This window comes from Lissotriton vulgaris, chromosome 1_1, assembly GCF_964263255.1.
Source record: "Lissotriton vulgaris chromosome 1_1, aLisVul1.2, whole genome shotgun sequence".
Taxonomy (NCBI): domain Eukaryota; kingdom Metazoa; phylum Chordata; class Amphibia; order Caudata; family Salamandridae; genus Lissotriton; species Lissotriton vulgaris.
This window is the reverse complement of record NC_141685.1, coordinates 211,208,349-211,221,024: the sequence shown is the minus strand read 5'-3', so window position 1 is coordinate 211,221,024 and position 12,676 is coordinate 211,208,349. Positions and strand designations below refer to the sequence as shown.

The 12,676-nt window shown below is 44.4% G+C and overlaps 1 protein-coding gene across 4 annotated transcripts in view; it reads right to left on the bottom strand.

The window, feature by feature from the left end:
• The window catches only part of LOC147740900 (dromaiocalcin-2-like), a 217,005-nt gene that overhangs the window by 88,155 nt on the left and 116,174 nt on the right, over window positions 1–12,676 (bottom strand). For all 4 annotated transcript variants that reach the window (XM_086935992.1, XM_086935995.1, XM_086935990.1 and 1 more), the window contains 2 exons: window positions 9,939–10,132; window positions 3,418–3,576 (listed from right to left, as the gene is read on the bottom strand). In XM_086935992.1, coding sequence (XP_086792118.1) covers window positions 3,418–3,576; window positions 9,939–10,132 — 353 coding nt within the window. The remainder of the gene's footprint in view (window positions 1–3,417; window positions 3,577–9,938; window positions 10,133–12,676) is intronic.

Sequence of the window (12,676 nt, the reverse complement as noted above, 5' to 3'; positions counted from 1 at the left end):
CCCCTTTTGTACTACTTTCTAAAAGCGGCATTTTCAAACACCCATTTTAAAAGCAATCTTTACTAAAAGATGTGTTATTAAATTCTAACCTGGCAAGTGGATGCACTTGCCAGGTAACATGGCAGCTAACCAACTGTGCACAGACTCTGCAGTGGCAGGTCTGAGATACCTTTTATGGGCTACTCATGTGGGTTAGGAAAATAAACAGGGGAACCCTACTCACTGGGAGCCTGGGTAAAGTATTTCTACAAAAACAATGGCTCCTGTGGACAATTACTCAAATAATATGGTAATATTACTGCACAATGGCAATGTGGGTGATTTGAAAACAGACGAAAGGCAAGTAAGTGGTATATGCACTGGAAGAATATATTTGAATACCAGCCAAATTAAATACTGATTTTATAAACATATAGACAACATACACATTTATGTACACTTATACAAATTGAAAACAGTGAATTTGTGTCCCAAGTGAATAATTTTGAACAAAAAACACAATTTATTTACAAAAATTCATACAGAAAAAAAAAATGGCATATGGTTTCTTTTGTGAATCCGATCCGGCCATTGTGCAGACGCTGCCATTACTCACGGGATTGTCCGGAGTTTACAAGTCGTATTAAAGAGCCAGCATCGTCTGGACCCCATATACTTCGGCCACCTTGTTGGCATTGAAATTTGATTAATCTATAGCACTATTAAGTGCCCAGAGGTTTTTTGAACCGTGGACAAGTTTCATGAATTGGTAAAAAGTCGTTTCATACCAAATTGAGTCACGACAGGGGTCCCGGCTGGGATCTCTGTAAGTTGCTTTCATTCACCTTCATCACGGTGTCACTGTCTTTGTATACATATTTACCAGCATTGAGTAGGTGCCCCATATACAGTCAGTCCTGAAGAGACCTTCTATCCATACAAGGTCGAAACGTTGTCGACAACTTGTAAAGAAGCAGACCGTTTTTTAAGTTGTCATTATTGGTCAACTTGAATATTAATTTTGAAATTAACCAATAGGTCGCCTCTTTCCTTTCCAAAAAACGAATTCATAAAAGAAACCCTATGTCATTTTTTTTTCCGTATGAATTTTTTTAAATAAGTTGTGTTTTTTGTTCAAAATTATTCACTTGGGACACAAATGCACTGTTTTCAATTTGTATAAGTGTACATAAATGTGTATGTTGTCTATATGTGTAAAATCAGTATTTAATTTGGCTGGTATTCAAATATATTCTTCCAGTGCATATACCACTTACTATCCTTTCGTCTGTTTTCAAATCACCCATATTGCCATTGTGCAGTAATATTACCATACCACTCATGTGGGTGGCACTATCAGTGATGCAACCCACTAGTAGCATTTGATTTACAGACCACGGCGCACTCAGTGCACTTTACTAGGGATTTACTAGTAAATGGGGGTCTCTAGTTTGCAATGGTTTGCACTCTTGTACAATTAGGGGGCTTTCAATCTCTCATGATAACAATTTACACAGAGAGCATATGCACTTAAGCACTGATCAGCAGTGGTAAAGTGCCCAGAGGATTAAAACCAACAACAGGTCAGGATAAAATAGGAGGCAGAAGCAAAACGTTTGGGGATAGCCCTGCAAAAGAGCCAAATCCAGCATGCGCCATGGTACAAACAGGGACAATGCACTCTGGCCTCATTTACAAGGCCACTACGCCCTCGGAACATCCCTTTAGTGAGGGTCCGGCAGTGCACACTGCAGGGCCATGTCTACAAGGCCATGTAAAGCCACCCAACATGGCTACGGCCTTGTAGATATAAACTGAGGCAACGCAGCGCATAGCAGCCAATTTGTGCACCAGTGCAGGGGGAGGAGAGGAAGGACCCGTATCTGATAAATACAGAGCATTTCTGCCCTTTTCTTTTGGCATAGGGCAGCACAGCAGGAAGGCTTGCGGCACTGCCCTACTTTAAAAGGGTGTAACTGAGGCCCCGGGTGCATAATTTGGGCCCTGGTATTACTCACACCTCCTGGTAATTTGTGCAGGCTATCCACTGAAGCCGACTTAATGCCATATTATTATTAACCCCCTTAATACTGTGGCAGGGACTGAACAAGTTGAGGATTGGGCTCTTAGTGTATGGCATGTTATTCATCAGCCCTTCTCAACTGTGGCCCCAGGCACCCACCTGTTGTCATACAGGTTGCAAAGATTGATTCCAACCTCTGTGGTAGCTATGCCAAAGACCTCTACCATCTTCACTTTTCTTCCTGGGCCCTTTCAACCAAACCAGAGAGTTCAAAGCAGACAGGAATGCTAAGACTTCTTGGTAGGATATAGATGTACAAGGGCTGAAATGGCTGATTTAATACTCTCCAATGTTCCCTAATGTGGTCCACTTCGTTACTGACTCATAATCGTTGTGGGTTTCCCCAATGTACTGCTTGTTACTTTGAGGAGGGGGCGGAAGGCTTACATTATCTTTACCAGAAGATATTGATTCCAAGACATTTGTCCTGTTGTCCTTACTAGTTTCTTATCAGTGCCAGTTCACCTTTATCTTCATGAACTGATGATAACTCTTAGGCATCTTACCTGGTCCCAACTCATTTTTGCTCCAGGGGCTACTGGATGATGTGTCACTCAGGATTCATTTGAGTCCAATTGGTCGGGCCAGATTTGAATAATCACAAAACCCCCATTTTACTGGCCCATGGTCCACCCACAGGTTACTGACCTACAGCAGCCTTAATTACTACCCAGTGGACTCTAGAAACTGGTGATTAGTTTTAGTCTACCTGGTTAAGGACTCATTGTCTTGACTCACAGGTGAAATACTTCATGCCCTTGATCACTGGCTTGTTTTCAGTATCCCTGCTGATGGTCACACTTAAACCCGCCCTCACCATGATCCTGACCAAGCCTGAACCCTGACCTTAACCATATGCATACCCACACCCTTAAACATAAAGTTAATTGCAATCCATGACTTGACCAATGACCAAAGGATCACTTTATTGAGTGCCTTGAAGTGGACTCCCATTTGTGAAGGTGCTTACTGTAAACCTCTCATTTAAGTATTGCCTAATGATCTGCATGCCGGGACCCTGTGCCCCCAAATCATGCTAATGCACTCAAGCCTACAGCCCTTGACCCTGAGGCGTTGTCTTTTGAGCTCTTTGTCTTATGAAATGTCTCTGGGCCTCCATGTCTTAGGGATTGACTGTCCCCCCTGCCCTCGTCCCCAGTTTCTGTCCCAGGTGCTTCAGGCCATGAACATTCACCCCAAGAGCTCCAGTTTCTCAGCCCTTGAGCCCAGTGCCTTCAGGTTTCCTACTTTACTGTTCTCCTTATAGCACTTGGCCAACTTTCAGCAGCTACTCTCATCTAACACCAACACATGGCACTTTAATCTAAGACACTTTGAAAGGAGCTTGTACTTGCCTGCGTGTCTGAGGCTCCAGTCCAAAAAGTCATGTCGCTGAAGCCGCGTGTGAGGTCGCTCGTCTCACCACTCTTTGCCAAGGTCTTCAAAAAGACGCCGTGCTCTTCATTCATGATGCTGGTGACGTGGGCCTTCGCATTCAAGTTCCTACAGGTTGTCTTCAAGAGAAAAAAAAAAGCGGGACGAGTCACCTCACTTCATGATGCTTCGGCAAATATCTCAAAACAGAACAATTTAGGAGATGGGGGCTTACAAACACAGTAAGAAACCTATGTGGAAGTGGGACAACATAAGAGATATTGGGCCTGATTCACAAAGGTAAGTTACACTTTTGAGTAAGTTTACTACTTTTGGGGAGTCACAAACTGCACTTTGGTAGTAAATTACGCTTTTGTAATAAGTCCAGCATTACACATGGCCACTCAATGGTACTGCAACACCCTACCATAGAAAATAACGGAGGCAGGAACTTTCTGCATAAGTGTTATGTACTAAAAAAGTGAAATTTGGGAATAGGACTTGGTAATAACTTTTGTAGTAGAACTACTGTAGTACTGCAAAACGTACTACAAAGTGCAGTTTTTTAATCCGGCCTGATCTCTTTAAAAGGGACTCTGGCTAGTCAGTGCACAAGAGATGCTCGACCCAAGGCGATCTTGACAAAATTTATTTTGAAGCCACTCTTCAGTGTTTGCAGTGGTCTTAAGCTTGCTATAGGAAATGCCAGGTCAAGAGCAAAGAATAAAAGGCAGGGAAGCTCCTTCCAGGGAACTCTGAAATACCTTTTAGGAGCCCATATCACACACACTAGCACAACTTTATAGGTGGAGAGGGAGGCGTCATAAGAGGGAATTTAACAAAGCACTGCTGAGGAATGAATTGGGAAAGGGATGTCCACTCAGAGAGCTTTGTGCAGATTTCCACATGAGATGTATGGAAGGTTTACCCACAAAGGCACACCTCATCTAGATAAGATGGTGGAGGGTACTGAAATCACATCAGAAAAACCTAGTGCTAGAGATAGAGAAGCTGAATTCACCCAAAGATAATAGCTATCGGCTGTCTTCCTATCCCTTTAGAGAGCACAGCACATATTATTTTTTTCTGCCTTGCAGCAACACAATAAAGCCATATACTGTCTAAAGACATATGATATAGGATCATTTGGTATGAATTACCCCTTTCGCGTCCTCCAAAGTTGTCTAATCAATACTCACTCTGCTGCCGTCCACGCATGTGAGCTTTACAATGTCACAATATACACACAGACCAAAGCTTGGTGTAACGTTTCATCTACTACCTACTTTACGCACCCAGTCCCCTCAAATACCCATACGTAACCCTTTACTTTATGTCCCTGCTATGGAAGTGGCGATCATACACTGACTAACTGCGAGCTCACAGGCATCAATTTTCTGATAAAATCTTCCATATGTTAATATGTCACCCTTTGATGCCACCCCCAAACTCTTCCAAAGTTCACAAAATACTCCTTCAACCGTCTGACTCAATTCCAAGCATCTCTCACATCCTAGACAGAAAGGTTCTGGCTCAAAGATACCTATGTTCAACAACCACAATGCTTCTTAAGCTTTTTAGCAGCTTCGGACTACAAACCACAGCCCTGGTCACATCAAAGCTACTTACTGGTTGCCTTCTACAACATGGCATTCTCCTCCACTCACTGACCCAAATCCAACTCAACTGGCCACACAAAGACATAATCAAAGGTGTTATCCACCACCTCAAGATGCCTACCATGAAACTCCATTTAACACACACTAACTACCCCTCTCCGAGGCAGTGAGTAGCTGTCCTCTTTCCAGGATGCAAAACAAAATGTTGTACAATACGTCTCCTAGTCCTTGGAAACAGAAATGTTGCTGAATAGAATCTTCAGCAAAACAAGAACTCAACGTTACCCTCACCACCTTCCATAAGCCTAGCCTAGATGATGAAGGGTGTTAGCCAGAAACCGGTCCCAGGATGCTTGTTTCATGTCCAGGGAAGACAGGGCTTGGCAGTTTGGGCCGGACTGTTCCCATAAGGCACAGGGTCAAGACTGATATGCATATAGCTGTGTCTGAACTGAGGTGGCAAAGTGAGATAAAGAATGATGATGGATTCAACCCAGATCTGTGACTGAGGGTGAGTGTCTGAAAAGTTTTGGCGCTCCGTCCATCATCTCCTTTTATTTGCTTAGCCTGGAAGCCAAGCAAGATTACTAAACCGGCTAAATCTATCAAGACTTCATCAGCCTGGGAGCACAGTTCCAAGTGGTGCAACAATGCATCATGCCCCGGTACCCCATCTGCTGCCACACCCAGTCTGAACAGCTGCACACAGCTGCTCCTCTTTCTTCATTGACAAGTTGCTAACAACTGTCAGACAAATCAACAAGCGGTGCGGGCTTAGAAGCGTGCACACTGGTGTGTCAACCTGGTTATCAATTACTATTAGTTAAAGCGCACTCTACTCTCAGTAGTCCCACCGCCACTGGACCATTTGCTTTCCAAAGTAGAACCTCAATCCATGAGGAGCGCCTATATCAATAATCTTCATGCTTATTGCTTCATAGTAACCACATTCAAAGAAAGTCCATAGGTAGTCATCATATTGATCCAATTAGTATGTTTTATTTCACAACTTTCATGGAGAAACATGAAGACAAGCATTGGAAAGTTATGGAGCTCCGGGCTTACACCAGCCATTATAAGCCCGGAGCTAATCCATTCTCTTCAATGCAGCTCTCCTCATTCCAATGTTCTAATAAAGCAGCTTGGTTTGCTCTGTTTGTGATGACGTATTTACTTATTTCTTCCTTCTTGTTGGTAAGATCCACGTCGAATGTTTATGCTTAACCGTTTTACTGCGGCGGCTATTCCGCCGCAGTGCTAAGGGGCGGGGGGTGGGGCGCGCGGCGCTCCCGTGCTGGTGACGGAACCGCTCCGTCACGCCCCTCGGGTGAGCTGTGCTTGTGACGGAACGGTTCCTTCACGGCCCCGCCTGCTCAATAGAACGCGCTGCGCTGCGGGCCGCTTGCCGTGACGGAACCGTTCCGTCACCAGCACAGCCCACCCGAGGGGCGTGACGGAACGGTTCCTTCACAAGTGTCGGAGGGGTTAAAGAGAGGCTGTGAGAACAGTTGCTGCACTGGCTCTTGGATGCTGGGCAGTGGTTAGAGGTTCTCCTTTTCAATTAAGAAATTGCTTTTCAGTCCAACTTCTTTTCATGAACTTCACATAGGCAACGATTGGCTCAAGAACCTGTATGCACCTTGAAGGAGGTGACCCGCTAGAGGCCACCCGGGTCACTGATGAGAACCTCTCTGCCTACCGTACCAAATGAAGAGTCGGTCAGACAGTGGAGAATATAAACCAATAACTATTTATTTGTATACAATCAGAGCTGAGCCCCGGCTGCACAGCCTCTGGGAGTGCTGCAGAGGGGAACTAAAGAACAGCAAGCATAACGATACATTATGTACATTTCATAGTTGGGCAAAAACATGCCCACAGTGGAATTTTCCAGGCACATGTAACTGGAAAATGAAATACCCAAAAAAGTTTTCTGTTCTCGTATCTTGCAGACCCCAGCAAAGTCCAAGGTTGTTTTACCCTGGGCCGTGATTGAACTCCACTACCAGACAAGTGGGAGAGGGCCTCTATCTAGTGAGAGAGCTATGCACTGGCTTGGACAGTTACTCATTACTGAAATAAAACTTATCATCACAGAAACCAAAATTAGCAAAGGGCAGAAATGGACGGGATTAGTTTCAAACTGCCTAAAATGTCACCTGTAAAGGAAATGGTGACTAAAACATGGCGTTGCATGAGCATCAACTGGGCCTAATCTAACAACCTAGAGAAACCTCAACACTTCCTGGTTGAAAGGGAGAAACTCCAGCTACTGCCCAGCACCCTAGAGTCAGCTCAGAAACTGTTCTCACAGCCTCTTATTAAACATAAATATTCCAGATAGAACATACACACGAGAATGAAGAAAGGAGTAAGTATATCCACACAAATAGATCAAGCCATTCGTGTCACATTGCCGCAGCAGTGAATGTGTTACAGCCTTTAGGGTCCTGTGAGGCAAGTACTGTATTTCAGAGAATCTTGATGACGTGATTTGAAGATTGTTACAAGGTATTTCAAATGAGTTCCTGTAGCTAATAGTAACCAACGCAATCTCTTCAAATGATTTAGACACACCTGCTAATGCTTTCTTAATGTGGCCACTGATTTTCTTTGTGGCCCCTAGCTAATACCTACTCCAATAGCCAAGAGGTGGTCAGACTATTGTTCTAGCTATAGTCCCCCTTTCCCTTTTCCAGATAAAGGCATCATTTTCTAAAAATGCTAATATAATACACATATACTTGTAAAAATTGATCAACGTGTTCCACTATGGAAAGCCTTTGGTGAAATACCCCACCGCGGGGCAGATTTATTAAAAAATAGGGCAACACAGCGCGGCTCTGCATCGCTTGAGAAAGCAGCACCATTTCTACTAACATATGGCACTGGTGTTCTCTTACCAAGCGCAGGTGAACTTTCACACACACGCCACATCTTTTCACTGTAGTGGAAAGGTGTATATGTGATGTCTAGCATAGGTTTCGTACTTGAAGGATACCCTTTGCTTTGCTTTAACTTCCAGGGCCTGAAGCATGGAAACAAACGCCAATGTACCAGCCACAGTACTCCTTCTTGGCACAAAGTAGTACAAATCAGTGCAACGTGCTTTCTGTATTACTTCAGGGGCCACTTTCTAGTGCAAAAGAAGTGTTGTGCAAGTCTGTACATGTTACCCTATAGAACAAGGAGTGTCTGTGGGTTAGGCTGTCCTTACTGCAGGCCCACAACCAGCACTTACCCTGCACAGGCCACCTGCATTCTGCGAGTATGCACCTGTGAGGTCTGCCCACAATATCACAGTTTCTTGTAGGCTGTGTCCTTCATTCTGACTAGGTTTCATGTTAGCAGAACTGGAGTGCCAGGACCTTGCCATGCAAGCAGAAGCTTGCACAAATAGGGCCAGCACTGATTCTCCCTCCAAAAGCAATTTCTTATTACTTTTGAGCTGGACCGTGGTATATCAGTGCGTGGGATACTTGTCTTTGAAACAGATATGAAACATAATGTAGGTATGTATGTGGAAGGAAGTGAAGTGCAATACAAGGTCAAAGGCAAAGATACAGTCAACAAATGATTTGTGGGCTAGAGTTTTTTAAAGCAATGGAGAGTAGGGTCCTAAGAATGTTTTTAAGGGATGTCACACAGTTCTTTGTTCCAGCATGCTGGACTTTGGGAACACATTCCATATATTATTCACTGCACGCCACCTGAAGAGACTACAGACAATACAAAACTCAACTGCAAGCCTCATCCTCGACCTCCCCAGAAGAACCCACATCACACCCCACCTCAAGAAGCTACACTGGCTCCTAATCCAGAAGAGATGTCAAGTCAAGATGCTGATCTATGCGTAAAAAGCATGTCGCAACGAAAGACCAGCATGCATCAACAAAGGCATGACCTTCCACCAACTGACCAGACACTTACAATTAGCCTCCCTCTTCCATGCAGACAGCCCCCAGATCCGCTGAGGCAACAGCGGAGGATGCTGCTACTCGCACCTGGCATTCAAAGCTTGAAACAATCTTCCCCAGCACCTCAGGACTGCCCCATCAATTCAGGAAAAGACTCAATACCTGGCTGTTCTAATGAACAAACCACCACACAGCAGATAGCAACTCCAGCATCTTGAGACCCTCACGGGTGATTTGTTATGCTTTATCAATACTTGATTAATTGATCGATTGAGGGAGATGGAGGGTGAGAGGATTAAAGACAGGCATGTAGCTGGGGTAGTCAAATTATTTTCTAATATTGGTAGCCTATATAGCTCTCGTACTCAGATGAGGAAAGAGATGTGAAGACAAACAGATTCAGAAAAAAACAAATGGAAAGTTCAAATTAAGAGAAATAATCTGGTGAGGAAGGGGAAAAGAAAGATGAGTCTTGTGAGTAAGAAATTGGTACGCTGAATCAATAAGTCTAAGTAAATTTCTCTTTGCATCGACAGAGGCAGGAAAAGGAAGGTATAACAGGAAGGTGGGGCAGTAAGAGAGTAAGTGAGTCTAAAGATGAGGTAATAAAATCCTGGGAAGAATAACGAGTTGGGCATAGTCAGAGAAAAGATCAGAGAGAAAGAAAGAAGAAAAGACTGATAAAGTGAGAGGGGGTGAGTGAGCGAGTGAGATTGGAGAAGAAAAACAGATACAAAATGAGAAGGATAAAAAGAGAAGTTGCTAAATACTAGGGAAGAGATCAAATGAAAGGGAAATACAACTTAAATGACTAGGAGAAAATGACGGAAGCAGCAGAATACCAGACTGAGTAAGACAGTAATAGGAGAGGAAAGGAAGGAAGTAGAGAGAACTGGAAGGATGGTAGCACCAGAGCATGTAAGTGCACTGATTGGTGGTAAGATATATAGTTTAGCAGTACTGTACCGCAGATCCTTTCCAGGTATCCGCCTCCAGTACATACATATGGCACTTGCGCATGTAGTAGGTCCAGCCATCCTTGCAGGGACCCGAGCAGAAGTATTCTGGCTTCTGAGGGGATCGGTATGGGTCATTGGGAATGAATGTCTCATCGTACTCTAGAGATTCCTGGTGTTTCTGACGAAAGACAAAGAGTTGACCTACCGGAGGAAGAGACAAACATTGTTGATTGATTGGACTTGGTAGACCTACTGGAGTAACAGGAAACATTCTTCATTGATGGGATTTGGCTGGCCTACAGGAGTAACAAACAAGCATTCTTCATTGATAGGATTTAGCTGGCCTACAGGAGTAACAAACAAGCATTCTTCATGGATGAGACTTGGCTGGCCTACTGGAGTAACAAACACACATTCTTCATGGATGAGACTTGGCTGGCCTACTGGAGTAACAAAAACACATTCTTCATAGATGAGACTTGCCTGGCCTACTGGAGTAACAAACACACATTCTTCATGGATGAGACTTGGCTGGCCTACTGGAGTAACAAACACACATTCTTCATGGATGAGACTTGGCTGGCCTACTGGAGTAACAAACAAGCATTCTTCATGGATAATACTTGGCTGGCCTTCTGGAGTAACTAACACACATTCTTCATTGATGAGACTTGGCTGGCCTACTGGAGTAACAAACGCACATTCTTTCTGGATGAGACTTGGCTGGTCTACTGGAGTAACAAACACACATTCTTCATTGATAGGATTTAGCTGGCCTACAGGAGTAACAAACACACATTCTTCATGGATGAGATTTGGCTGGCCTACTGGAGTAACAAACACACATTCTTCATGGATGAGACTTAGCTGGCCTACTGGAGTAACAAACACACATTCTTCATTGATGGGATTTGGCTGGCCTACTGGAGTAACAAACAAACATTCTTGATGGATGAGACTTGGCTGGCCTTCTGGAGTAACTAACTCACATTCTTCATGGATGAGACTTGGCTGGCCTACTGGAGTAACAAAAACACATTCTTCCTGGATGAGACTTGGCTGGCCTACTGTAGTAAGAAACACACATTCTTCATGGATGAGACTTGGCTGGCCTACTGGAGTAACAAACACACATTCTTCATTGATGGAATTTAGCTGGCCTACTGGAGTAACAAACAAACATTCTTCATGGATGAGACTTGGCTGGCCTACTGGAGTAACATACACACATTCTTCATGGATGAGACTTGGCTGGCCTACTGGAGTAACAAACACACATTCTTCATTGATGGGATTTGGCTGGTCTACTGGAGTAACAAACAAACATTCTTCATGGATGACACTTGGCTGGCCTACTGGAGTAACAAACACACATTCTTCATGGATGAGACTTGGCTGGCCTACTGGAGTAACAAACACACATTCTCCATTGATGGAATTTATCTGGCCTACTGGAGTAACAAACAAACATTCTTCATGGATGAGACTTGGCTGGCCTTCTGGAGTAACTAACTCACATTCTTCATGGATGAGACTCGGCTGGCCTACTGGAGTAACAAACACACATTCTTCATGGATGAGACTTGGCTGGCCTACTGGAGTAACAAACACACATTCTTCATCGATGGGATTTAGCGGGTCTACTGGAGTAACAAACAAACATTCTTCATGGATGAGACTTGGCTGGCCTACTGGAGTAACAAACAAACATTCTTCATGGATGAGACTTGGCTGGCCTACTGGAGTAACAAACACATATTCTTCATGGATGAGACTTGGCTGGCCTACTGGAGTAACAAATACACATTCTTCATCGATGGGATTTAGCTGGCCTACCGGAGTAACAAACAAACATTCTTCATGGATGAGACTTGGCTGGCCTACCGGGGTATCTGACAAACAGAGTTCATTGATGAAGGCTTAGCCAACCTTCCTGTGGCAGGTGGCTCCTTTCTGGTGGGGGAGACTGGTAGGCTTGCTGTGCCAGCTGGATATTCCATGAGACACCTACTCCTCTCAGGAGGTCTCAACCTTATGGCGCACTGAAAAGTGGCGGGCCTTTCACGTGGCAGCTGGAGAGGGTCTTCCTGCATGGCTTACCCACTGCTTCCATCTTCACCTCTAGGGTTTGTCCTTTCCCCTCAGTGCACTTCCTTCATGCTGAGGAGGCGGGTACCTCACTGTGAGAAGAGGAGCACAAGGTGGGTGATCCAGTTGGCTGGGAGTCTAAGGATGCCACTCTGGCCTCCTGCAGGGACAGTATGCTGAGCAGAGTTGCATTGGTGGTTCCTCAACTACTGAGGTGTCCCCTTTACAGACAGGTGCCTGGTGGAGGATGTAGGAGGTTGAGGTTGGAATGTTTGAAGCCATCTCATACTAATGAGGACTTTTGAATCAGCAGCATCTGATACCATGAACAAAAGAGGCAGAAAGAAGGGTGCAGCATCAATTTACAGAGTGGCTTAATCACGGACACCAAGGTATCGTGAAAGAAGATAGTAGATTATGACTTAAGATCCCAGCAGCTTCTCTGCACCTGTGGCGGGTGAACAGCTCACCTCCTGACAAAATGGTTGGACATAGGCCTCAGAACATCAGTTTTTCCAGTAGACAGACAGACTGACACTGCCTGATGTAAGTTGTCAGTTCGTGATAGTTCTGGAGAGCCATGAGCAGAACTACTGACCACAGACAGAGTGCGTTACCAATATAGATTAAATTCACTCTTCTTTTGGAACCTTGGCC